General features: G+C 43.1%; 1 protein-coding gene across 1 annotated transcript; it reads left to right on the forward strand.

The window, feature by feature from the left end:
- dok4 (docking protein 4) lies at positions 1-27,978 on the forward strand. Its single transcript, XM_086071659.1, is given in 9 exon segments — positions 1-265; positions 4,876-4,917; positions 4,919-4,984; positions 6,096-6,210; positions 7,642-7,761; positions 9,742-9,931; positions 13,450-13,588; positions 22,809-22,920; positions 26,847-27,978. Coding segments are annotated over 9 exon segments (996 nt in total). The 5' UTR covers positions 1-199; the 3' UTR covers positions 26,993-27,978.
- Positions 27,979-27,981: the final 3 nt, after the last annotated feature.

A 27,981-nucleotide genomic window follows, 5' to 3' on the forward strand; every position in this document is an offset into this window, starting at 1 on the left:
AAAACAGCACAAACCAAGGAGAATACACTGCAGAGTCAAAAGATGACAACAGATCTGAAAATTCCAATAGAACCAAAACAAAAGTTGAGAGGAGGGCAGCGCGTGGAAAAGGAAAAACAGCTTTATATCAGAGAGGAGTAGGATATGTCCATCATATTCAATTCAGGGAGCGAGGGAAACATCTAGATGATACTCAGAGATGGCCTCAAACTTCAACGACATTGTCAAGCAGGGCTATGTACGCATGCGCAGTCGCAAGCTCGGGGTAAGTAAAATATACAGTTAACAATTTCTGCATTCAAATAATCATATTTATTAAGTTAACTAGAAATGCATTTTTTTTTTTTAATCTAGTGGAATTGTTCTGATTATTTCTGGGTAATTATACAAAATTACTGTCATCATGGTACTATTAATGTTGTTGAAACATTCGTGCCCATTGTTCCACAACAACAACAAAAAATAGCAATTGATTTAATATTAATAAACCTTAAAGAATCTGTAAGGCTACGTTCGCATTGCAGGGCATGTTGGCCAATTCTGATTTGTTTTGTTCAGGCCGATCTTTTTATGTGATCTTTTTCACATTACAAAAACAAATGTGACTTATAACGTCTGCATGGCTATATTATTACTATCACCGCAAATGTCTACTTCATGCTTTGTTTCAAGTGGGATTAAATTAAAGTCTAATATAAAACTAGAGCTGCAAACAGCTATAAAGGGCCCTCACAGCCCTGGCCATTTTAGGGTAGTGGCACGTTGGGGTGCATTAAAAATGAATGGAAATGCCATTAATACATTCCAGGCTTCCACAAACAAAAATTTGTGGAAAGTGTTTTGTAATGAGAAAAATAGCACTTCATGGTATTGTACTACGATACAGGAATAACATCAAGATTTGTGGGGTGTCTGGGTGCAAGGCAGGAACATTTGTTCTTTAGTTCAATTATCCCAAGGACTCAGAAAAATTCTCCTGGGAGATCAACATGTTTTTTGGTGGAATTGATAACATACAGTATATTGTAAATTTAGGGCCACTCGTCATTATTATTTGTTGTCATTATTATTCTGCAAATGAAATGCGTATCTGGGGACTTAAATGTCTCATATTATTCAACTTTTCCACATACTAAAAAAGTTCTCAAAGACTTAAAAAGATTCCTGTTCTGGGTAATTAATTTTTTTTCTAAATAGTTCCCTTGCTGACTGTTTTGTAAATATTTATTCATACACATATATTTTCTGTTTATCATTTTTTTTAAATAGTTCTTCTTTTGTAATCAAAAGCATTGATTTGAATATTTATTAGACTGTCAATAGTTTTCAAATAAACAAAAAAATATACATTTTTGATCTATCCATATAAATTTCAAACTACATATTTTTTTCAATTTCGTACTAAAACAATACAGTAATGTATTGATGTAAGCCCCACCCATTTTTGTCAAACCACGACCATTTCTGGTTTATGCCACGCCCACTCAGATTACAGATACAGATCATTTAGATGGTCGAACAGATACAGATAGTGCTGTACTTGCTCATCTCTAGTTATTACAGAGACAGAAGTTGTAGCGTTCGTTTGCAATTGTTTAGGCAGTATCCTGGAGGCTCTTTAGGCCCAGGGGACTGGGTCGAGCTCTACACCTTGAGTGGGATCTACAACGGTCAATCTGGGCTGGAGGTCTCTGGGATGGCACTGCTGCCTGTGGCCGTGGGCTGTCATCCATCTCAGTGTGGATGAGCTCCCCTTGGGTGCTTTTCCCTCACATGGTTTCTCTGTGCCCCGCCATGTCTACTTTGAGTTGCATTTTTATGTATGGAAAATGCTATATAAATAAAGTTTGATTTGATTTAAGCACCAAAGAGCAGTTCAGAGTGCCCACCCTATTGGGGACTCTATCGTTTTGCTGGGGGGACTTCAAAGCTCACATGGCAATGACAGTGAGACCAGGAAGGAACGACCCCACCCGATCAGAACCCAAAGTGTGTCTTGTTATTGGACTCCTGTGCTTGTCACGGATTGTCGATAACGAACACCATGTTCAAATATAATGATCCATACTTGCACTTGGCACCAGAACCATGTAGGCTGCAGTTCAATGATTAATATTGTGGTTATGTCATCGAACTTGCATATTTTGGACGCCCGGGTGAAGAGAAGGGCAAAGCTGTCAACCAATCACCACCTGGTGGTGTGTTGGCTCTGATGGTGGGGGAAGATGCCGGTCCGACCTGTCAGACCCAAATGTATAGTGAGGGTCTGTTGGGAACATCTGTCAGAGTTCCCTGTCAGAAGGAGTTTGTGTCAGAAGGACCTCTGCCAGAAATGTACCCACGTCGATGGGGAGGTGGGGGACATTGAGTCATAGTGGACCATGTTCCGCACCTCCATTGCTGAGGTGGCCGTTCGGAACTGTGGCTCTAAGATGGTTGGTGCCTGTCATGCTGGCAATCCCCGAACCCGTTGGTGGACACCAGCGGTAAGGGATGTCGTCAAGCTGAAGAAGGAGTCCTATCGGGCTTTTTGGCATGTGTGGCACCGTAGGCAGCTGATGGGTACGGGCTGGCCAAGTGGAATGCAGCTTCTGCGGTCGCCAAGGCAAAAACTCAGGTGTGGTAGGAGTTTGTTAAGGCCATGGAAAGCAACTTACGGACAGCTTTGAGGAAATTCTACCAGCTCAGTGCCCTAGTGGTAGAGTGTCCGCCCTGAGACTGGGAGGTTGTTGGTTCAATCCCCAGCCAGATCATACCAAAGACTATAAAAAAGGGACGTATTTGCCTCCCTGCTTGAGACACACTATTAAGGGTTGGAATTGGGGGGTTAGATCACCAAATAATTTCTGAGCGTGACTGCTGCTGCTCCTCACGGCTCCCTCAGGGGATGGGTCAAATGCGGAGAAAGAATTTTGCCCCACTTAGGTGGGTGTGACAATCAGTGGTACTTTACTGTAATTCTGGTTCACCATCTGGCGTATCAGGAGCAGCAAGAAGTGCATTATTAACACTGTGTATAGTGGAGGTGAGACACTATTGACCTCGATTCTGGACCTTGTCAGACGGTGGGGGGTATACTTCAAGACCTTCTCAATTCCACCAACAGGCCTTCCTTTGAGGAAGAAGGGACTGGTGACTTCGAGGGGAGCTACCCTATCTCTGATGTTAATGTCACAGTAATGGTTAAAAAGCTCCCTAAACCCTAACCCTGTCATGTTTGGTTTCTGTTTTTGGTTGTGTGTCTCCCTTGGTCTTGTTGAGTGTAATCCTGCCCTTCCTCGTGTCAACCAATCCGTGCCCTCAGCCACTTGTGTCTTGCCCCAGGTGTGTCTTGTTGTGTCATTAGTGTGTGTGTATATAGTCTCCTGTCTCCCCTCTGTCTGGTTTGGATCATTGTTGCTGTCACCACTGGTGTTTTGTTGTTACTTTGATTTTTGGTCTTTTCAGATCTTTGTTGGTTTTGTTCACCCAGTACCCCTGGTAGTGTTTTTGTTAAATAAATTGTTTTCAGTATAACATGCATCCCTGCCGTGGTTCTCCTGCCTCCCTGCATTTGGGTCCTCCAACTCCTACTGTGACAAACCCTAACCCGGTGGCAAGGCCCTAGACGTGGATGAGATCTGCACAGAGTTCCTAAAGGATGTTGTGGGGCTATGCTGGTTGACACGCCTTGACAACAATTGGGGATGGTACTTCTGGATTGTCAGACTGGAGTGGTGTTCCCCCTTTACAAGAAGGGGGACCGGAAGGTGTGTACCAACTACAAGGGGGATCACACTCCTCAGCCTCCCTGGTACGGTCTATTCAGGGTTGCTGGAGAAGAGAGTCCATCGGGAAATTGATTCTGAAATCCAGGAGGAGCAGTGTGGTTTTTGTCCTGGCTGTGGAACAGTGGATCAGCTCTACACCCTTGCCAGGGTCCTCCCGGGTGCATGAGAGTTTGCTCAACTAGTCTACATGTGTTTTTTGGTCTTGGAGAAGGCTTACAACCATGTCCCTTGGGGAGTTCTGTGGGGGGTGGTTTAGGAGTATGGGGTAATAAACTCCCTAATACGGACTGTTTGGTATCTGTATGAACAATGCCAGAATTTGGTCCACATTGTAAATCAGACTCGTTTCCAGTGAGGGTTGGACTCCGCCAAGGCTGCCCTTTGTCACTGATTCTGTTCATTACCTTCATTGGCAGAATTCCTAGACGCAGCCAAGGGGGTCCGTTTTGATGGTTTCAGTATTGCAACTCTGCTTTTTGCGGATGATGTGGTACTGTTGGCTTCATTAAGCCCCAATATCAAACTCTCATTTGAGCAGTGTGCAACCGAATGCAAAGCAATTGGAATGAAAATCAATCAGCACATCCAAATCTGAGCATGGTCCTCAGTTGGAAAAGTGTGGAGTGTCCTCTTTAGGTTGGGGATGAGAGCCTGCCTCCAGTGGAGGAGTTCAAGTATCTTGGGGTCTTGTTCACAAATGCAAGAGGATCATTGCAGCATCTGCAGTAATGCGGACTGGCATCGGCCCGTTGTGGTGAAGAAGGAGCTGGGTCAAAAGGTGAACCTCACGTTTTATCGGCCTACCTATGTTCCTACCCTCACCTATGGTCACGAGCTGTGGGTCGTGGCAGAAAGAACCAGATCCAGAATACAAGCAGCCAATATTAGTTTACTCCGCATGCTGTCTGGGCTCTACCGAAGAGATAGGGTGAGAAGCTCGGTCATCCGGTCGCTGTGCAGGCCCTAATCATTTCTCCAAAAACAATAGTGTCCTTGCAGTAGTCCCTGCTGGGCCCTAACTAGTAACACCCTTATTAAATTAATTGAGTCTTTTTTCTGTTAATGACTGTGCAACATCAAAATATTGCTTTTGTGCATGTTACAGATTTATCGCCGTTGCTGGTTAGTTTTCAAGAAGTCGTCCAGTAAAGGGGCCTCGTCGACTGGAGAAATATCCTGATGAGAAGTCTGCCCTTATCAGATCCTGTCCTAAGGTGTGTGTGTGTGTGTCTGTGTGCGTGTGCGTGTGCGTGTGTATACTGTATGGAATGCATGTGGATATGTGCATCCATTGTGCATAAGCGCTCCCGTAAGGTGCCCAAATTAGCACAATTTGAGAGAGAGAGAGAGAGAGAGAGAGAGAGGAGAGAGAGAGAGAGAGAGAGAGAGAGAGAGAGAGAGAGAGAGAGAGGAGAGAGAGAGAGAGAGAGAGAGAGAGAGAGAGAGAGAGAGAGAGAGAGAGAGAGAGAGAGAGAGAGAGAGAGAGAGAGAGAGAGGAGAGAGAGAGGAGAGAGAGAGAGAGAGAGAGAGAGAGAGAGAGAGAGAGAGAGAGAGAGAGAGAGTCATTGAAGCAATGATGAGCCTCGACATCTGACCAATTAACTCATTCAAACCCCAAAACATATAAATACGTTTTTTAATACTTTGTCCTGCACTCCCAAAAACGTATATTATTTATCCCAGGTGGCTTCGGGCAGTAGGCAGGGCTGGCAACCCTGAACTGGTTGCCAGCCAATCGCAGGGCACACAGAGACTAACAACCGTCCACACTCACAATGCCTTAACAACATACTTAACAAAATGTATAAATAATAAAAATACTTAGGAACAAAAACCTTTATATTTCTTCCTTCTCATATTTGAATTACTACTACTAGACTGTCTCTTGTTGCTTCATTTCATGTTAAGTTTGTTTTTGTTTGTTTTTGTTTGCTTCAATTGTTTTTTTTTCTTATAATTTTTTTTCACTAGTTTTAACTTCACAGTTTTTATTTGTATGCATGTTCGAAATACAATTCAATTCAATAAATGGGAATAGGGAGTAAAATAACAGACATAAGATTAATTACGTTACCAGTCTCAACAAATACACTGTATATCTCAAAGTAACTTGAAGTTTTCACACCCAAAACAAAAACTTCGCATCACTCTAAACAAACTAAAGATGTGATCAACTAGACTTAGAAAAATGACATACAACACAAAACAGATATCTTAAAAAAAACATCTCATAAATACAACTAATTTCATTTTCTCACTCATCATTGTGTGTGCGGTTTTTTTACCCCCTCCCAATCCCTTATATTTCCTTTATTTGTTGACTAGGTGACAGAAATTAGCAATGTTAAGAGTGTCACACGACTGCCTCGGGATACCAAGCGACAAGCAGTGTCCATTGTTTTTCCTGACGACACCTCACGTACTTTCACTTGTGAATCAGGTAATGTTTAGAGAAATACATGTTGATATTTGTGATGATAAATGTCTATGTTAAACAATGTGTTCTATTGCTGATGCAAAGAAAGCTGAAAAAATATTACACTGAAACTAATCAGTCCAATACTTCTACCACAGAATGATTGACAAAGTGTTATTTTCTCTATGATCCATCTCATCCAGTGTTTCCTGATCTTCATTGAGCCATGATGAAAAAAAATCTCTCTATACAACCCCAATTATAAATGTCCAAAATAGTGGCTACATTTTTAATTTCCAACTGGTACAAAAATATTTTTGATTCAATTAAATGAATTCGGACAATTTCCCGTGGCTCACCAAATGGTCACTAAGGTTACGTTCACACTGCAGGGCGTGATGCCCAATTCGGATTTTTTGTTAAATCCGATCATTTTATATACCATCCGCATTACAAAAACAAATGCGACATCTAATGTGATGCGACTCGCACGCGCAAAGAGCACACGTTGAGTGACGTACACCTAAAACAACGTCACGTTGCAGTGTTCACGGAAGTAACCCGACTCGCAACGTTTCGCAACCAGCCAAGCCGCCGAGGAAAGCGACTTTTATCAATGTCATATGCAAATTTAACTGTGCAAACGCACGCTACAGATCGGTGGACGGGTGGACTCGTTTCGCAGACGTGTTAGGAGTTCGATTTATGTGTCTTGTCTGCATACATTATGCAAATTCAGCTGTGCGAACGCCCGCGCTCCTGGACTGCTTTCACGTTTGCTCCTGTTTGGCAGCTGTCCTCGGCTTCCTCGTGCATCAGTTTTGAACGTGTTGTTTACAAACAGCAACAGAAATCCGTTGGACGTATTTTTTTTCATCTCATGTTGCCAGAGTAGCGAGGTTGGAAGAGGTAATAGAAATATTAAGTCTGCCGAAGATGACTTCGCGTCATCGCCGTTCGTGATGAACCGTCTGCAGGGCTGAATTTCTACTATCGCCACACATGTCAACTTTATGCTTCAAGTTTCAAGTGTAATAGAATTTAAGACAAATAAAAGTTAACACTGTTACTCAAAACAGCTTTGTATATATTCACAGACATGACAGTAGTCTCCCTTCCAAGCACTCTCTCCCTCCCGCGCAGAGCGCATATCAGGCTTTTGATCAGTATGAATCGGATGCGTGCGGAAGAGCGTTTACGGTGCAGACGCATCGCAGACACATATCCAATTTATATCCACATACGAAAGAGGCCCAGGTCTGGTGTGGAAAAAATCGGAATTGTACCATTTACACTGCATGAAAAAATGAGATACTTCGGAACTGAGCTGCAGTGAACGCAGCCTAACAGTTTGCTAATGTCTCATAAAACACTGGATGAAATTACTGATTTAATCTACCCAGAAACGTACTTTAAGAAATCCCCGTTTGTGTTTTTGGCTATTGTTTTCCATAGAACTGGAGGCAGAAGAGTGGTTCAAGACATTGTCAAGTGAGTGTCTGGGAGCACAAGTCAGTGACATCATTATGGGAGAACCAGATCTTCTGGCAGCTGGGATGCAATGTGAACACACAGGTTGAATCATCATCAAACACATATTAACATGCACTTTTAAGAACATTACTTTAATTACTTGTGATGCCATATTAATAATAATAATAATAATAGTAATAATAATAATAATGATGATGATGATGATGAACTGTGGGTCGTGACCGAAAGAACAAGATCCCAGATACAAGCGGCAGAAATGAGTTTCCTCCGCAGGGTAGCCGGGCTCTCCCTGAGAGATAGGGTGAGAAGCTTGGTCATCCGGGAGGGACTCAAAATCGAGTCACTGCTCCACCGCGTTGAGAGGAACCAATTGAGGTGGCTTGGGCATCTGGTTCGGATGCCTCCTAGACCCCTCCCTGGCGAGGTGTTCCGGGCATGTCCCACACCACCGGCAGGAGGCCTTAGGGACGACCCAGGACAAGCTGGGGAGACTATGTCTCTCCGCAGCAGCTTTAGCAGAGTAGCCCAGACTTCCCTATCCCCAGCCACTTCATCCATATTTTCCATGGGCATACCGAGGTGTTGTGATTATTTGGGTTGCCGTACTGGCAAACAAGTAATTTTGACGGTACTGAGGGGAGATGTAATTTCCTCAGCAACCTCTGGGGGCACCACGTTAACTTTGCTTGTTTTAGGAGCAAAATAAACAATGAAAATCCTATTATCAAGTATTCATAATCTGAAGTTGATACTATAGTTAATTATGGAGTTCTTTGCTTTAGTAAGAGAATTACTAATCCACTCAAAGACACAAATGATTCAAAACTGAATGGAATTTCTAGACAATAAATTAATTTAGTAATCACACAGACAGTATCACTCAGCCTAACCCATTAAAGAAACAAAATGCGAATAAACGATAAAAAGAAAACATGCAACCTAACGAACTAAGAAAAAAAAGAATGAAAATTGTAAGTTGGGGTGGGAGGGAGAAATGGAAGCGTTTTGATCTGTCAATCCCTTTTTTATTTGGATCAAAGCGATGCGCCAGTTGTATGGTCAGATTGCAATGAAGGCGCACTTACGGACTGGTTCAGGTGCATGGAAGAGAGGGATTCGGCGAGCGCTGTCCTCAGTTGAAGAAAACTCAGCCGGTAGTCCCGTTGGAGGCGAGGGCGGTCGGTGCGTGCGCAGCTGGAAGGCCGCAGCGAAGTCTCCGGCTGGTGGTGATGTGCGCGCGTGGCGTGGAGGCCGCGACAGTTCCTCAGATGGCACTAGTCCCCGGTTAGTGTTCGGGGTGCGCGCGGCTAGAATGCCCGCAGCGAAATCCGAGGCGGGTGAAGCCCATACAGTTCAGTTGGTTTGGGTGGACGGCCGTGCATCGCGGGCACACTCAGTGCGTCACAGGCGGCGTGTGACTCGGTTGACGGGATGACGCGTGATTCAGAGAGCGAACGGTGGGTGGATCGGCTCTCGGCAGGAACAGTTAGTCCTTGCGTGATGCGCGCTTTGGGGCGCACGGTGTGGTTGCAAGTCCAGGGCTCAAAGAAGCCACGTGGTCGCTCTCAGCGTGTTCGGCGACCACGTCTATCGTGATGGTCAGGAGCAGTTCGTGGGCCAGAGAGAGAGACCAGAGAGCGGGATGTTGTTGGTGCGCTGGCTTTTAAACATGCGGGACAGGTGGTCAAGAGTCCCGCTCCTTCCGTGCGCAAGAAGCAGGCTTGGTCAACTGAGGCCAAGCTTTTGGGATAGCATTTGAACATTTTAATCAGAATTGACAAACCAGATGCTTCATCTATCATTCTGAGCACATTCCAAACACTACCGCGATCATAAAATGATTTAATCCGCTAAGCTTCCTAGTTAGCTAAACATAGATGTATATGCAAAAGCACGAAATGTGGGCATCATCATCGACAATACTTGACGATTAACGGAAGAAATGCTTGAAATTCAGAAAGTAAGTCAGTCAGTCAATTAGTAAGTCATTAGTAAATCAATTACAGTTTTTTTTTTCTTTACCACTTACACCCTTCATGTCATTGCTTGGCCTCTCCCTAGAGCGTTTTAATGTATTCCTCCTACCTTGCCCCAACTTGGACATCTATGGAGAGTGCATGATGCAGATCACCCATGAGAACATTTACCTCTGGGACATTCACAAGCCCCGTACCAAACTGGTCACCTGGCCACTCTGCTCCTTACGGCGCTATGGACGTGATGTCACTCGCTTCACCTTCGAGACAGGAAGGTAAGACTTGATGCATACAGTCCCATACAGTATCGATCTAATCAGATCCTTTTTTTTATTGCAGCCTTTTGATAGACAGACTAATATGTTACATATACAGTTGATCCCCACTAGTTGTGGGGTATGTTATAGGAATTGGGCCAGCCCAGTGAATAATGAAAATTTCTTTAAAATTGACGCTCATTGAAATGCAGGTGACATGCTGGTTACAGAAACACATGACAGAAAACAATTACAATAATACAATAAATTATTATTTGCTCACCCCCAGTCTAATTGTCATTTTTGCTTCCAAATGTGATGTGGATGGGGCACATATCCCATCACTGCTCCTGCAGAAAATGTTGACTTAGAAAGAAATGTTAATCCTTTGTAATCAAGACTGTACATTTAAACTGCATTAAATGCCGGATTGCACATAAAAGAAAATCAGATGTTATTCAAGAAAGAAATGTTAATCCTTTGTAATCAAGACTGTACATTTAAACTGCATTAAATGCCGAATTGCACATAAAAGAAAATCAGATGTTATTCAATATATATTACTTTGCGATTTAAAATGTGTTTAAATGTTGAATCAGTGTATCAAATGTTGAATCAGTGTATCAAAGAGTAATGCATTGAAACAACCATTTTCATTCCTAAATTAAATGCTTGTTTCCTCCTCTGTGCAGCAGTGCTTCTTGTTTATTATTATTATTATTATTATTAAATAAAATATCATTTCAAACCACTTTTTGTGTCAGGGTGGGCGTGAGTTGTTGAGGGATGGTGGACCTAAATTCGGGGAAGCAAGGCAGAGAGACATGAATGAAGTGCAATATGAGGAACTTTAATGCAACATAGAGAAAAAGCTGAGTAGACAATCGTGACTGGACTGGTCGCCATGACTGGACGGGACGCGACTGGACGGTCGCCATGACAGGATGGAACGCGACTGGACTGGTCGCCATGACTGGACAGGACCGAGTAGACTGGTCGCCATGACTGGATGGGATGCGAGTAGACTGGTCACCATGACTGGACGGGATATGAGTAGACTGGTCGCCATGACTAGACACGGCGTGAGTTGACTGGTCACCATGACTGGAACAAGCGTGACGTGACGGGATCTAACTTGACTTGCTGTGGAGTGACTTGCCTATGGTTGCTATGGTTTCCTGGCTATCTGTGACGATGACGTCTTGGCTATCTGTGACGATGACGGCTTGGCTATCTTTGACGATGACAAATGACGGCTTGGCTATCTATGACAACGTTGGCTTTGCTATCTGTGACGATAACAGCTTGGCTATCTTTGATGACGACGGCTTGGCTATCTTTGACGACGACGGCTTGGCTATCTGTGACGATGACGTCTTGGCTATCTGTGACGATGACGGCTTGGCTATCTTTGACGATGACAAATGACGGCTTGGCTATCTATGACAACGTTGGCTTTGCTATCTGTGACGATGACGTCTTGGCTATCTGTGACGATAACAGCTTGGCTATCTTTGATGACGACGGCTTGGCTATCTTTGACGACGACGGCTTGGCTATCTGTGACGATGACGGCTTGGCTATCTGTGCCGACGACGACTTGGCTATCTGTGACGATGACTTGGCTATATGTGATGATGATGACTTGGCTATCTGTGACGATGACGACTGGGTTAGCTGTGACAATGAGACTTGGCTGGCTGTGGCGATGATGACTTGGCTGTGGCGATGATGACTTGGCTGTGGCGATGATGACTTGGCTGTGGCGATGATGACTTGGCTGTGACAAAGGCTACTTGGCTGTGACAAAGGCTACTTGACAGTGACGATGGCTACTTGACAGTTAAGATGGCTACTTGGCGGTGACGAAGGCTACTTGGCGGTGACGATGGCTACTTGGCGGTGACGATGGCTACTTGGCTATCTGTGACGATGACGACTGGGTTAGCTGTGACGATGATGACATGGCTGGCTGTGGCGATGATGACATGGCTGTGCCGATGACTTAGTTATGGCGATGACTTGGCTGTGACAAAGGCTTCTTGGCAGTGACAATGGCTACTTGGCAGTGACAATGGCTACTTGGCAGTGACAATGGCTACTTGGCTATCTGTGACAATGACGGCTTGGTTATCTGTAACAATGACGGCTTGGCTATCTGTGACAATGACGGCTTGGCTATCTGTGACAATGACGGCTTGGCTATCTGTGACGATGACAACTTGGCTATCTGTGACGATGACGACTGGGTTAGCTGTGACGATGACGAGTGGGTTAACTGTGACGATGACGAGTGGGTTAACTGTGACGATGACGACTGGGTTAGCTGTGACGATGACAACTTGGCTATCTGTGACGATGACGACTTGGCCATCGGTGACAATGACGACTTGGCTATCTGTGACGATGACGACTGGGTTAGCTGTAACGATGACTACTTGGCTGGCTGTGGCGATGATGACATGGCTGTGCCGATGGCTACTTGGCAGTGACAATGGCTACATGGCGGTGACGTTGGCTACTTGGCGGTGACGATGGCTACTTGGCGGTGGCGAAGGCTACTTGGCGGTGACGAAGGCTACTTGGCAGTGACGATGGCTACTTGGCGGTGACGATGGCTACTTGGCGGTGACGATGGCTACTTGGCGGTAACGATGGCTACTTGGCGTGTCAATGGTTACTTGGCGTGTCAATGGTTACTTGGCGTGTCAATGGTAACTTGGCTGCAACAATGGTTACTTAGCTGTGATGAAGACGACTTGGCTGTGATGAAGACTTAACGCACAAACTTCCACACATAACATAGGCAATGCACCCACACCGACTAGACAAATACAACAGACTAAATACACCAACACTAATGAGAAACATCTGAGGAAAGGAAGACACACACAGCTGGATGGGGTTGGACATAACGAGAAGGGAAAAAAACAGGAACACAAGACAAAAAATACCAACCACAGACAACAAGAACAAGAACACCCATAACAAACAAGAACACAATCTCCACAGAACTGAAACAAGACATTCTGCCCACATATGGGCTTCCAATTCCAAAGGGGAAGTATTGACATATTTATATCAGTTTCTATGGTGAATCGACATATCGGGGCTCCATTGATGTCTTTTTGTTGTGACTGTGCATGAGCTATAGGTCAAGGTGACCACACTCAGACTTGATTGAACAAATTCAGATCAGAAGTTGTGGACACAAGTGATAACAGTTTTCAAATACTGGGAAAGTCAACTCACACCTCACTTTAGATTTAGATTAAGAGCATTTTTAACCTTCTTATTGGATTACCACCCCAGGGGCAATGTCTTATACAATTTCCGCTCCACCAGGCATGCACTCCACATATTTAATACCAGTTCAATGCAACTAAACCAGGAACTTACCATTCTCCATTCTCTGTAACGTTTATTGTCACGGGTGTGCCTTGTTTCAGTGTCTGATTATGATACAGTATAATGCAATGCGCCCATTTTCATCCCAATATTTCTGTTTCACTTCCTCTTTTTTTTTTCTTTAATAGGCTCTGTGACAGCGGTGAAGGTCTCTACACGTTCCAGACCAGAGAAGGAGAACAGATATATCAAATGGTTCACTCTTCCACGTTGGCAATTGCTGAGCAGCACAAGAAGGCTATGCTGGAGCTGGAGAGAAAAAGCAGAGTGAGATCCCTCGCTATGACTATGGCACAACAATTATTTATGCCTGTAGCGATAACTGATGTTGTCTTTTGGACGAAATAGTAATTTGATCAGCGCTTGAGGAAGTCGTAATTACCTCAATTTGTTAACTTTCAGTTTGGAGAAACACAACGAATAAAATCCAAATTCTCGTTTATTTATTCATAATCTGAAGTCGCCACATTCAAAGTTTGTGGTTCTTTGTATAACTAAAATAATTACTAATCCACTCGGACACAAGCAGGATTGAGACTGAACTAGATTTAAAAAAAACTTTATTCACTACGGTTACACATACAGAATCAAAATACTGTCTACCTAACTATCATACGGTGGGGGGGGGGAAAAGAATAAAAGTAAAACTAATAGAAATAAGAAAGGAACAATTTAACGAGGTAGAAAGGAAAGGTTTGACTTGCCAAATCTGTGAGATGTTTGAAATGGAAGTTGCACCAACGATATGTCAAATTGGTTATGAGACGTTCAACTTACTGGAGTGAGTTGGATCGAGCGGATGGAGGGAAGATCGGTTGAAGAAAGACGAAAAAAACTGCTCCAAAAAACAAGGCAAAAATAAAAATTATAAAAATTGTTCCACAGTCGGACGAGGGGCGACACAGCTCGACTCAGGCGCGGTTGAGAATTCAGCCGGAGTTGTCCTCTCGGCGCGCGAGAAGATCCGCGTATCAGCTGGCCAAAACCCGCTACTGAGGCCGAGATCCGCTGCGTGTCTGCGTCCCGAGGGAGATCAGCCATTGAACTGGCTCTTGCTGCGATGGGACACTGGGAGCAGGTGCTGGTTGACGCACAGGAATTACGCGTGTCCGTTCAACTGTGGTTGCTGGGTGACACACGGAGTCACAGAAAAGTTTGGCGCGGACTGTGTTGCCGAGGTGGGACGAACACAAAAAAAAAAGGAAAATATGAAACTGACAAAAAAACACAGGATGTGTCCGTCTGACAGTGAGGGCGCTCGCCGGGATTTGGTGCACGGCGGCTGCGGTGCAATCTCTAAGTCCGAGACACTTGGTCGTTGAGGGAACAAAGGTGCCACGTGGTTGAGAACGTGGCACGGCACTGGGAGCAGCGGCGGAAGACGAGAGAATGAACAAAGCTCGCGCCGGCTGTTTTAAAGTTGTGGGACGTGTTCAAGAAGGGAGGACCGACCCCTCCCTCTTTGACTCGACTCAACTCCAAGACCTTTTAAACTCCAAATTATTTAAAGAATTAATAACTAATAATTAAATTTGGTCAGGCTGGCAAGCCAAGTTCTTCCAAGCAAAACATGTTATCGTTACACACTCCTGGCTCCTGGGTTTGCTCTCCGGCCTGCGGGGCCCGGGGGTTGTCCCTTGGCGCTGCCGTGGCCTGGGGGGCCTTGAGGTGTTGTGTTTGCTCTGTCCTGGCCGGGATCGACGGCTCCCCTCTTTGGTGGAGGTTTTCATGCATGTCAGATCCACCACACCAGCATCTATCGAAATTCAAACACAATCTGCTTCTTGCTCTGGTAGTTGAATCGGTGGAGGCTGATGTCTGTTGATCTCACTCTGCTTCATCTATTCTTCCTTCCTTTCCTCAGTCTCTCCTTTGGTCTCTTGAGGTCTCCCTAATTTGTTGGAATTTAGATGTTTCTGGGGTTGGTGAAAGACTCTGGTTGGTAACCCGGTGGGTAGTAGGTAATGTCTGGTCGGTGCTGGATTTCACTTTCCTTTCATTTCTTTGATTCTTCCTCGGGTCTCCTGACAACCTCACGACTAGCTGAATTCTGAAGTATTCGGTTTAGGTGAACGGTATGGGATTTTTAATAGGTTTTAGGTGAACTAATGAGTACACACTCACATGCACGCACACACACACACACACACACACACACACACACACACACACACACACACACACACACACACACACATACACACACGCACATGCACATACTCACCCACATACAAAATTAAAATAATTTAAAAAAATTAAAAAGAGAGAGAGCAATGATGATGACATGTCAAATCGGTAAAATTACCGAATGAACAACACTGAGCTCTTAAGAAAAAAAAAGAAACAGAAACTAATAAGCCTAACCCAGAGCATATTGAGGCATTCCTCAGTACCTTAAATATACCTCAGTTAACTACTGAATATAAAGATATGTTAGATGCACCACTTACTATAAACGAGTTGTACAGTGCTCTAGATAGTATGCCAAATGGCAAAGCACCTGGCCCGGATGGTTATCCGGCTATATTTTTAAAGCACTTCTGGTCAATGCTTGCTCCACTATTCTTAAGAGAAGTAACAGAAATTAAAACTAATGGTCACATACGCCCACACATGAATACAGCAGCAATTAAACTTTTATTAAAGCCAGAAAAAGATCCCACCCTTCCATCAAGTTACCGTCCGATTTCACTAATTAACACTGATATTAAAATTATCACTAAGGCTTTTACATCTAGATTAGAAACAGTAATCCCGACAATCATTCATAGCGACCGTACAGGCTTTATTAAAGAGCGTCACTCTACTAATAATATTAGAAGGCTCTTTAACCTTATTAGTATGTCACAGCGGCATGATAAAAAGGCAGTTATTATAATCATTGGATGCAGAAAAAGCTTTTGATAAAGTTAACTGGTCCTTCCTCTTTGCTGTTTTAAATAAATTTGGCTTTGGGAAGTCATTTATTCACTGGGTGTCAGTATTATATGATTCTCCTAAAGCTACTGTTACTACTAATGGGATTATATCTAAGAGTTTTACTCTACAGAGAGGCACAAGACAGGGATGCCCACTGTCGCCTTTATTATTTGCAATATTTATTGAACCGCTTGCATTAGCCATACGCCAGGAAAGAAGGATTCAAGGAATTCACTCTGGGGTAACAGAACATAAAATTAATCTATATGCCGATGATATTTTACCTTATTTAGAAAAGCCTGCTATTTCGTTAGGGGAAGTATTTAACTTAATAACTAAATTCTCACAGTTATCAGACTATTCTATTAACTGGACAAAATCAACACTTCTACCTATTACAGAAAATTCATGGAACCCTGCAAGCCAGGACCCACACTACTCATTTCCTATAGGTAATTTAAAATACTTAGGCATAAAAATTTCACCTAAATTAACTGATTTAATTAATTCAAATTTTACTCCACTTCTGGATAGCATTTATAGTGACTTGAGCGCTGGAATAATCTTCCTATTTCTCTAATAGGATGAATAGCCACTATTAAAATGAAAGTTTTACCCAAAATAAACTATTTTTTCTCAATGATTCCATTTAAACCTACGGCTAACTGGTTCCAGTTGTTGGACTCAGCCGTTACAAAATTTTACTGGAATAAAAAAAAAGCAAAGATTAGTCTATCTACTCTTCAGAAAAATAAATCCAAAGGAGGTCTAGAGGCACCAAATTTTATGCACTATTATATAGCCAACCAGCTACAATATATTATTTTATGGGCACAACCCAATAGAGATACTAACTGTTGGCTGGAACTAGAACAGAAGGATTGTAATAACCTCAGACTCCTAGATTTACTCTTTATTACAACATCGATTAAGCGACATAACTGCTTTAAAAATCCAATGATTTCCGCCACCCTGACTGCCTGGTGGAAGGCACTAGAAATGACAAAAGCCCAAGTGGAGCCCTGCGGGCTTTCTCCCCTATGGCATAACCCCGACTTTCAAATTAACAACCAATCGTTTTATTTGAATGTGTGGGAGCAGAAAGGAATTACACATCTCCACCATCTCTTCTCAGATAATATGTTTATATCATATACATCCTTGCTCCAAAAATACAAAATAAAAAACGGAAACTTTTTACATTATTTGCAAGTTAAAAGTATGATAAAGAAACAAATTCCAACACTTCAGGGTACGCTCCAACCGCCTGTTTTAGCTAAAGATATTACCAAGCTTTCTCCGACAACAACAAAAAAACTCTCAAAAATATATAAGTTACTTTCATATACTGATAAAACGTCTTTACATGGGAAACGGACTTGTCTATAGCGCCGGAATCTGACTTTTGGATTCAAGTTTGTGAAAACGTTTTTAAAATGACAAAACACACAAATTTACAACTTATCCAATACAAAATTATTCACAGAACATACATTACTCAATATATGATGAAGAAAATGGGACTCTCAGACTCCGACATTTGTCTCCAGTGTTTACAAAACACTACAGACACTTATTTTCATGCTTTATGGTTATGTACTCTGGTTATGTGTTTCTGGACTAAATCCTTAGAAAAACTTTCCGCTGTCTTGGACTGTAGGATACCGTTCTCTCCAAACTTGTGTTTGCTAGGTGACTTAACAACAACTGACTTACCACATAAACAATTTCAATCTATACTTGTAGCCCTTACTATCGCAAAAAAAATAATTCTTGTTAACTGGAAAAATAAACAAACTCTGAATATCGACCAATGGTCTAACCACCTCATAAATCACATTTTAATGGAAAAAATATCTGCCTCAAATAAAAACCAAATGTCAAAATTTAAAGAAACATGGTCTACGTATATAGAATTTTTTAACCTAAACCTGGTTACTTGATTCTGCCTGTTAGCGAGAGCCACAGCAGCGTGATAACTTGCATTGATGTTTCTGTATTTGGCAATTTGTAACTAATGGTTGTGTTTTTATAGTCAGGAACCTGGCTGCTGCCAGCGGGATCGAGCGGATTCGCCTCCGATGGGCACCAGGGGTTGATATTCGGATTCACGGCATGCCAGTGGGTTAATTCTGTGGGTGCTGTCCCCCCTGGCTGGGTGTGGGCGGGTCTGCCCCTCTGTTGGCTGCTGGGTGGCGGCTGCGTCTTGGCCGTTCCCTGGGTCTCTTGGGGGGTGCTGCGTTGCGGGGCTTTCCCTGGTGTCTGGGGCGGCGCCGTTCCGGCGCGGTCCGTCGCTCTGGGCCCGGCGACGCGGTTCGGGGCCTGTGGGCCGCCGGGGTGCCCGGTGGTTCCCTCTCCCCTCCCCCTTCCTCCCCCTTGCTGCCTCTCCCTCCTCGCCTCTCCCCGCCCGTCCTCCGCCTCCCTGTCCCTTCTCCCTCGTCACCCTTCCTCCTCCTCTCCCCCTCTCTCTGCGGCCCTGCCGCTGCCCCCTGCCCTTCTTGTCGTCTCCTTCCCCCTCCCCGGTACGCCTTCCTTCCCCTCCCCTGGGCCGGGGGCTCCATCCATGGCCCGGGTCTCGGTGCTCCAGGGGCCGGCGGGGGTGGGGTTTGATGTCGTGCCCGCCCCGCTCCGGTGGGCATCCTGGCACCTCGGGCGGGACCCAGTATCCGGGGGGCGAGCCCTATCGCCCCGCCGGGCTGGTCCCATATGCCCGCCGGGGTGGGTGGGGGCTTGGTGGGCGGGTGCGCCTCCTGCCCCCGCCCGGTTGGGGAGGGCCCCGCTGGTTGCTCCTCTTAACTCACTACACTAGGTTTGCACAATACACTTTTATAGACATATAGGGCACATAACACACTTGGGGGGTGGGGTAGGGTGGAAACACCGTCTTCACCCTACAACTCCCCTCCAATTTTAATGGGGGGGGGCTTGTGGGGGTGCCATCGGTTGGGGACCGCGGTATAGAGCAGTGCTGCGGTCCCCTGTCCGTGTCCCCGCCCCCCCCCCCCACCCCCTATCTATTTTTTTTAATGCACCACATACGCTCAGTAACATGCTTGGGAGGCGGGTGGATCGGAGCGTGGGAATATCATATATATTATAATATTCCCTCGGCTCCGGTTCACCTGCTCCTAATTTTAATGCACCCCACACACACACACTTGTATATACACTGGGTGGGGTCACATTCACGGTTTAGGGGTAGAGTTCGCCAGTCGGCGAGCTGTCGGACTCAGTAACGGGTTAACTTCCACAAAGAACGCTGGGGTGACGACCGGGGCCTTCCCCCGCTGGGCCTGGGGTTCGGGGGTGTCGGCCGTCCTCCGGTGCCCCCATCTCCCCTTCTGCCCCCGGTGTTCCGTCCCTCCACGCGGCGGGGGGTGGGCGCGGCTGCCCTCTCCGCTCCGCTGTCCGGCCCCTCGTCGGCGCCGGTGCCTGGGTGCGGGTGGTCCCCGGGGGCTGGGGGTCGGGGGTTGGGGGGCTGCCGGTTGGTCGGGGTCGGGTCGGGGGGGCGGCTTTGTTGGGGGGGGGGTGCGGGTGGGGGGTGCTGGGGGTGGGGGGTGTCTGGGGGATTGGGGACTTGGGGGCGGCTGGGGCTGGGTTGGGGTGGATGGCGGGGGTGGGTGGGTTGGAGGCCGGTGGGGTGCCTGGCGGGCCTGCGGTGCCCCGTCCTGCTGTGTTGGGTCGGGGGCGCGGGCCGTGTTGGGGTGGGGGGCGCTCCTGCTCCTGGGTTTGCTCTCCGGCCGGTGGCCCTGGCGGGGCCCGGGGGTCGTCCTTTGGCGCTGCCGCGGCCTGGGGGGCCCTGAGGTGTTGCACTTGCTCTGTCCTGGCGGGGGTCGACGGCTCCCCTCTTTGGTGGAGATTTTCATGCATGCCAGATCCACCACACCAACATCTACCGAAACTCAGACACAATCTGCTTCCTCCTCAGGTCATTGAATCGGTGGAGGCTGGTGTATGTGGATCTCACTCGGCTTCGTCTGTCCTTCCTTCCTTCCCTCAGTCTCTCCTTCGGTCTCTTGAGGTCTCCCTGATTTTTTTTTTTTTTTTTGGATTTGTTGGAATTTAGATGTTTCTTGGGTTGGGGAAGAATTCTGGTGGGTGGCCCGGTAGGTGGTGTCTGGTTGGTGCTGGATTTCACCTTCCTTGGTTTTCTTTGGTCCCCTCGGGTCCCCTCAGGTCTCCTGACGGCGGTGTTCGGTTTAGGTGAACGGTATGGGATTTTTTCTAATAGGTTTTTGGTGAGCTAACAAATACACGCACGCACGCACGCACATACACATTCTCACCCACATACAAAAATATATATATATATATATATATATATTGATATATATATATATTTATATATATATATGTGTATGTATATATATATATATATATATATATTTATATATATATATGTGTATGTATATATATATATATATATATATATATATATATGTGTATGTATATATATATATATATATATATATATATATATATATATATATTAAAAAATAAAATAAAATAAAAAATAAAGAGCAATGATGATGACATTTCCGAATGAACAATACTGAGCTCTTAAAAAAAAATAAAAAAATAAAAAATAAATTAAAAAATAAATACATATGACATTCTTTTCCAAACACAAACAAAATATACATGGTGTGAAACATTCAGTTGTGCGTAAGTTCACATAGTGTGAAACATTCAGTTGCGTAAGTTCACTTGTATGAGATGAATTTCTTAGGTGAAATGTGTAAGATTGCTTTGTGGGTCATGTGAGGACAATTCCGATCGTCCCCACTTAAAGGCGCTGTGGTCACATGTAACTTTCGAGAACGCTGGAATGTGACTGACCTGGGTTCAACCAGGGCCATCTGGTTTGGAGTTATCTTTGATTTAATCCACAAACTCGACAGGGGAGATGATGGAGCCCCCCGATAAAATACTGGTGCCATAAACTTGTTGTTCTGATGGGTGAAAAGCAAACATTCACATCCTGGTGACATGGGTGGTGATTGACTTCAAAAGTGTGCGAGGGTGAAAAAGAGGGGGAGAGTTGCTATCTCTCAACCCCCACCCCGGGTTGACCTTGCGCATATTTCCAAGAGTGAAATGTTTGAAGAAAGGAGAACAAAAAAAAAGAAAACGTTGAGGATGACTGGCAATATTCGTTACATGCCCAAACCTCCAACTTAGGGTTCAGAAAGCTACCAATGGCCGATGCCACAGTGTGTGTACTGTACAATTTGGTTATAGACAACATTTGGACAACAACCGTTTTGTCTGTTCACAAAAACTGACCAAGAACTCAATAGAGATCCTGATGTTGACGTCACGCGTCCCAAAATGGTTGCGCTGGCAGCATAGAAAACGCGTCTGCAACTTTGAGTAAATGGCAAATGCCAGACTTTAACAATGATTGACAGCTGTTGTGGACCAGCTGCCACAAAGAGAAGAGGCAAAAAAAAAGAATTGAGCATACTCCAGGCTACCTACCAAAAGTGGAAACGATGTGTTGCCAATGTTGCACTTTGTACATGTTGGCTAAATGTGCAGATGCTAACTGTTAACACACGCAAAATGTGGGGGAAATAATCAGTTTTGTTCATTTGTGCTGCTACGGTTTAATAGATATTACACAGTTAAATTTAATAAATGACCAACAGCAAAAAGAAGACTTTTTACGGCATAAATAATGGCGGTGCTGGGCAGATGCTAAATTGCTAATATAGGCTACCTAAATAACACTGCGAGCCTTGAGTGAAACTGCTAACTTCGATGGCATTTTGACCACACATAAAGGGGAAATAAATCCGGATTGTACAAACTTGTAAAGACTTTGTATGATCAGATTTGAAAGCACTCACCGACATTTTAGATTAGCAGTGTCGCCAAAAAACCTCCTGACACTTCATCGACAATCCAACATGTCCACCTTGCATATGTATATCATGTCCTTTTCATCAACGTAACTGTCAATGCTCTTGGGTGGAAAGTTGACTGATAAACGCTAGTTTTTGCCCTCCGCGCCATTGTAGTCCATTAACGCTGCGCCAATACTTTCCTGCCAGAGGGGGGCGTGTTCAGAGAAATAGTCACGTGACGTCCAGATCTCTATTGTCAAAAATCGGTTACATGAATAGATAGCCAACAAAAGTGCAGCAATTGCACAATACAGGGGCAATATCTCAGAACAGCTTGTGTATCTATAGTATGCCAAAAAAGTTGAGAGTTGTGAAAATCTCTCCATTAATAAGGTCTGTTTCATAAAATGACAAGATTTACCCAAAAGAGTGAAATCCTAAAACTGTCCCAAAATGTTATAACTTAAAGCACTAAGGAAGAAACAAGATGTTTGGCGGTTTTATTTAGCTTTTCGAGACATTTTCAGCTGTTTGGAACCTTCAGATCAATAACACTAACGAATAGCCCCATTTGTTGGATAAAGTTCAGAACTTAGATTCTTACCAGTCCATAGTTTTGTAAGAACAAAATCAATTTATTAGTTTAAATCTGCAGACGTCCTGTCTAGTGTTCAATGTTACATAATAGTTACTACGAATGTTGTCTGTTTAATTTCCAGTTGATTTTTCGAGGTTCAGAATCAAACTCCTACCCATCTACCCCTATTGCCATACTGCCCAGATCAGCCTACTGGCACCACATTACTGGAACCCAGTCCGGCATGGACTCTGGTAAGCTGCACAACATCCTTTGCGCATCCTCTTTTTTTGTGTGTGTATGTGAGAGATTTTTGGGGGAGATTGATTTTGATCGGTAAATGTTATTTTTGGCCTATACAGCCACTAATAGCAGGAGGTAGTAAATCGTAACTAAGTCTTAAGCTTTAAGTTTCAAGCAAGTCCCAAGTTACTGTAGCAAAATCCAAGGGAGCCAAGTCGAGTCTCCACTAAATTTCAAGCAAGTCAACTCACATCATACAACGATAAAACATAACCCCAAAAAGTATAGTTACACATATAAAAGTGAACAACTTTTAAGAGTATGAAAAAATAATAATAATACCTGTACTTATATACCAGCCAGGGATGTCAAACAATTTTTTGTTGTGGGCCACAGGGCTCTACACTGGGGGGGGGGGGTTGCATTTTGCGCAAGGGGGATGCATTGCGATCATCGAGTGCACACCTGACATACACTTGACATGTCGTTCAAACATCAATCTGACTGGTCTTGATGAAAAATCTGAGTCAAGTGAATCAAGATCGAGTAAAATGCCTTTGATTTTGAGATGAGACTGAGACACTTAACAAGTAGTCCTGAAAACAAAACCGATCTTGAGAACTACAACATTAACTATGGAAAAATAACACTTGATCGAGTGTGATTTGGAAACAGAAACAAACTTTTTTCCATACCATGTACTGAACAGAAAAAAAAAATTTGTAGGTGTGTTTTCAATTGCACATTTACAGTAAGTAGCAAAAGATTGAGTGCAATTTTTTCCAAGGTCTATGACTTCCAGATTGATTGATTGAACATATAACATTACAAGATATGAAAATAAAAATTGAAAGAAACAAAAGGATAATCAATAGACGTCTTAGTTCAATGCAGTTTGCATGTCTCGATGACGCTGAAGACTAAGCTCAGTATTGTAGCTGTTTCAGAAACTTGGTTAAATGGTAAAAAAAATGAAATGATTATGAATTGCAGGGGTATCACATATTTTTTGTTAACAGGAAGAACAAAAGGGGAGGAGGTGTGGTTTTATATGTAGCCTGCAATGTAAACAAGTGGGAAGGGTTGATGACAAGTTGGAAGTCATAACAATAGTGTTATGGTGTGATCAATGGGACAAAGACCCAGTTGTAGAATTGTGAACAAAAAGTTTATTGGAGACCCCCCCCCAAGGGAACAAATCGTCTTACAAAAGGCAAAAACACAAAATCACCACGATGGGGGAAAACTAACTGAAATCTCAACAAAAAAAGTAAGAGTGTTTGGAGCCAGCTTAACTGATTGCTGATGTCATGCAGGTGTTGCTGAATGAGCCCTACTCTCCAGCAGCTCTGCCCCGCCCACCTACACTGCCCTGGTAGTGTGGGTTAATAAAATCATAACCACAACAAATATAAATTGAGGTGGAGAATACTATGTAATCATGAGTTGTGTCTATAACGCTCGTCTATGTAGAATAGAAATTCTTAAGGAACAAATGATTGAAATGTATGGAAAAAAAGAAGAAGAAACAAACAATTAATAAGAAGACTGTATTTATATGTTTGGACTTCAACATTGACCTACTAAGCCCAGAAGGTCATATGGGGTCAATTGACTTTATTGGGCAGGTGTCAAATTTAAGGCCATCATTTTATGTGGGCCATGAAGGTATATCATATGTGTCGACTTCATGTTTCTTGCAAATTAACTTTTAACAACAGTGAGTTACATAAGTGATCGTCTACCAAGTTTTACAACTTTTCATTACTAACTATGGAGAAATCCTGTGATTGTTTCACAACATTCAGACTGTGAAATTTAAAAAAACTGAAGTCATTAAAACGGATCTAATGAGGCAAACCTGGGACCCTGTTTATGTTGCTGATGTAAACGAAGCTCATAATTACATCCAAAGGACGCTTCAGCCACCCTAAAATAGGCCTAACAACACCACTCACTGAAGAAATAATAAACTTGACAAAAATAAATCCATAGAGTATTATAATGGAAATTAAGCAATAAAGATTGCTAGTGTATTTAAAAGTAAATGGTATACAGATAACAATGGTTTGGATATGACTTTATTTAAGGATACTATAGAACAGGGAACTCGGTTCTTGAGGGCGGAGTCCTGCAGGTTTTGGATTTTTCCCTTCTCCAACACAGCTGATATTTGATGAGCTCATCAGCAAGCTCTGCTTAAGCCTGATAACAATCCTGTTGATTGGAATCAGCTTGTGTTGGAAGAAGGAAACCTCCAAAACTTGCAGGTCTCCGGCCCTCGAAGACCGAGTTTGCTCGCCCCTGCTATAGAAGGTGTAGTTAAACCTCTGACCTATACTTTTAATCTAATTGTGGGAATACTGAAAGCATTCCATACATCCAACTGACTATCATTACCAGCTCTCTGATACTGTTCAGTGGCGCACTTGGTTAAGTGCATTGTCCAGAAACCAGAAGGTCACGGGTTTGAATCCCACCTCCGACTCTACGTTGCAAATATATCCATGGCAAATATGCTAAGGCATACATTTATACCAAGTGAATTTATTTCCACTTTTCCATCTATGAATAAAGGGTACTGCATGCATGGTGGCGCTATTGAGTGATTATTTTTTTACATTTTGTTTGCATTTTTCAATTTGATATCATTAGTTCAAGTTTCCCATCTAAATGAATGGAGGATACTGCATGCCTAGGTGGCACTATTGAGTGATTAAATTTTTTTTTTTTTTTTTGCATTTTTCAATTTGATATAATTAGTTCCACTTTTCCCTGTAAATGAATGGAGGGCACTTGCATGTCTAGGTGGCGCTATTGAGTGATTTATTTTATTTTATTTTTTTGCATTTTCCCATTGGATATTATTCGTTCCGCATTTCCATCTAAATGAATGGAGGGTACTGCATGCCGAGGTGGCGCTATTGAGTGATCTTTTTGTGCATTTTTCCATCATTAGTTCCACTTTTCCATCTAAATGAATGGAGGGTACTTTCGGATAACATTTAAGGTTTTAGAAGAAACTAGTCAACAAGATTAGCTATTATGAAATTCATGGATGAAATAACCACTGCAATGCCCAATATATATATTTTACAATAGGAATTTTTATTACTCTAAAAAAAACATCCACAAAAACAGATTTAGATACAATTAATCATCGATTTTTGCTGCATAAGATCTACACATGTGGTGTCAGGGGGGTTGCTCACTCCTGGTAATGTTCTTGTTTGAGTGATAGATGGCAATATGTATCTTATGATAAAATTGATTCTCTGTCTTTAAAGGTATCATGTGGGGTCCTTCAATGGTCGGACCCTGGGCCAAAATTTTGGTTTTGTATCTGAATGAACTATGTATGGTGTCTCAAACTGCGAAAAATAAATAAATAAATAAAAGGTTTGATGTGAATAAGTTATCTTTAAACATAAGTATAACAAAATGTATGATATTTTGATATTTGGGAACCGTAAAATAGATTCAGCAGTTCAATTGAGAATAGAGGGTCCAGAAATTCAAAGAGTTTTTGAAGCTAAATTCATAAATTAAATTGGAAACTGCATGTAAATTATATTAAATTTAAAAAAAAAATCAAATCAATTGCCATAATATTTGAACAATTTGTTGAACCAATATGCGCTGTATATTTTGTACTATTCATTGGTTGTCCTTTACATAACGTAATGTTCAGAAATATGGGGGAATGCATGTACCACCCAATCAATGGTGATTTCATAACAAGCAAAAGTAATGACGTGGAAATAGCTTTGTCGCTTTTTTCCCCCCCAATATCCTAATAAAGTTTAATAATATGTAATGTAAGGCATTATGGCTTTAGCTACAAACCAGAAAATGGTCTTTGATGGGAGTTGATTAGCAAAGTGTTGGTCCCTTCATATATGTAAAAAGGAGAAAACTGTTTGTGCTTGGTCTGCAGGCAATGCTTCAGAAGAGCTGTTGCTGTCAACTTGTTTTCCTGCTGAACACTACGCTTCTCTGCCCTTTGAAAACACGCATGCACAGTCCCAGCCCGATATAAACTCACATTACCAAAGACTCCAGCCTTCTTTCCCCGGGCACTGACACGTCCACACACCGTTGGGACTGGATTGAACAAATCTGCTCAACGCATCAATACATGTATCTTGGTCATCTAGTACCGTGACCTCTTTTGAAGTTCACGTTTGGCTTCAGTTGGGGTTGTCTAACTTGTCTCACCATCAAAGTTTAGGTCTCTACTGTGGCTAAAGAGGAGACTATATCAACAACACAAACCTGTTTGCTTTGCGTATAGTGGCTTAAGCGAGAGTATAGATATTGTCTTTTTTTTCTTTTTCGTTTTTAACAATGATGCCTTTTTGGCTGGTATCAGAATGAAAACAGAAAACTGCAGCAGCTGAGAGTAATTGCTGTTTCGATGGATAAACATGTTTCTTAATATAAAGATAAGGCCTTCTGGTGTACATAATCTCATGCCATAAACCCATAAAAGTGAATGAAATCTTAAGTCATACCGATCAAATTGAGCAGTTTAGCATTACATTACCGAACCAAATCTGCATGTATGAATTCCAGAGGTCTTTAAGGCTGTTCTCTTCCATTTGTAAATGATTTGTTCCCTTACATGTCACCTTGTTTGATAAGAATTGTATCTTTGTGTGCTTCAAAGTTTAATTGCTGCCTTGCTGCCTAGACAGTATTGTTTACTTTTGCTTAGCATTGTGTATTGCATTGCATTGTGTTGTTGATTTCCTGTGCATTAAGAAAGTGTTAAGACTCGTTTTCATTCCCCTTTTTTAAGGAAGAAAGAACATGTGACCATAATTTCATGGTTTCCTCTCTCACCAAGGCAAGTTCCATTTGTTGCAAGGGTGTCCATAACTGTTTTGCTCTGAAGACCACATGAGAAAATTTGAAGGATGCAATGGGCACGTTGACATTCAGATGCTAAAACCAATTCATCAAGCAATAATATTTTGTTTTAATATTACTCTATATTTATCTTGAAAAGCTGCTACGTCAATTTTCTTTGAAAGGTAATAGGACAAATACTGTAGGTACAATGTTACAAT

This window comes from Leptonotus elevatus, chromosome 3 (genome assembly GCF_054856555.1).
Source record: "Leptonotus elevatus isolate MCC_2025b chromosome 3, RoL_Lele_1.0, whole genome shotgun sequence".
Lineage (NCBI taxonomy): Eukaryota > Metazoa > Chordata > Actinopteri > Syngnathiformes > Syngnathidae > Leptonotus > Leptonotus elevatus.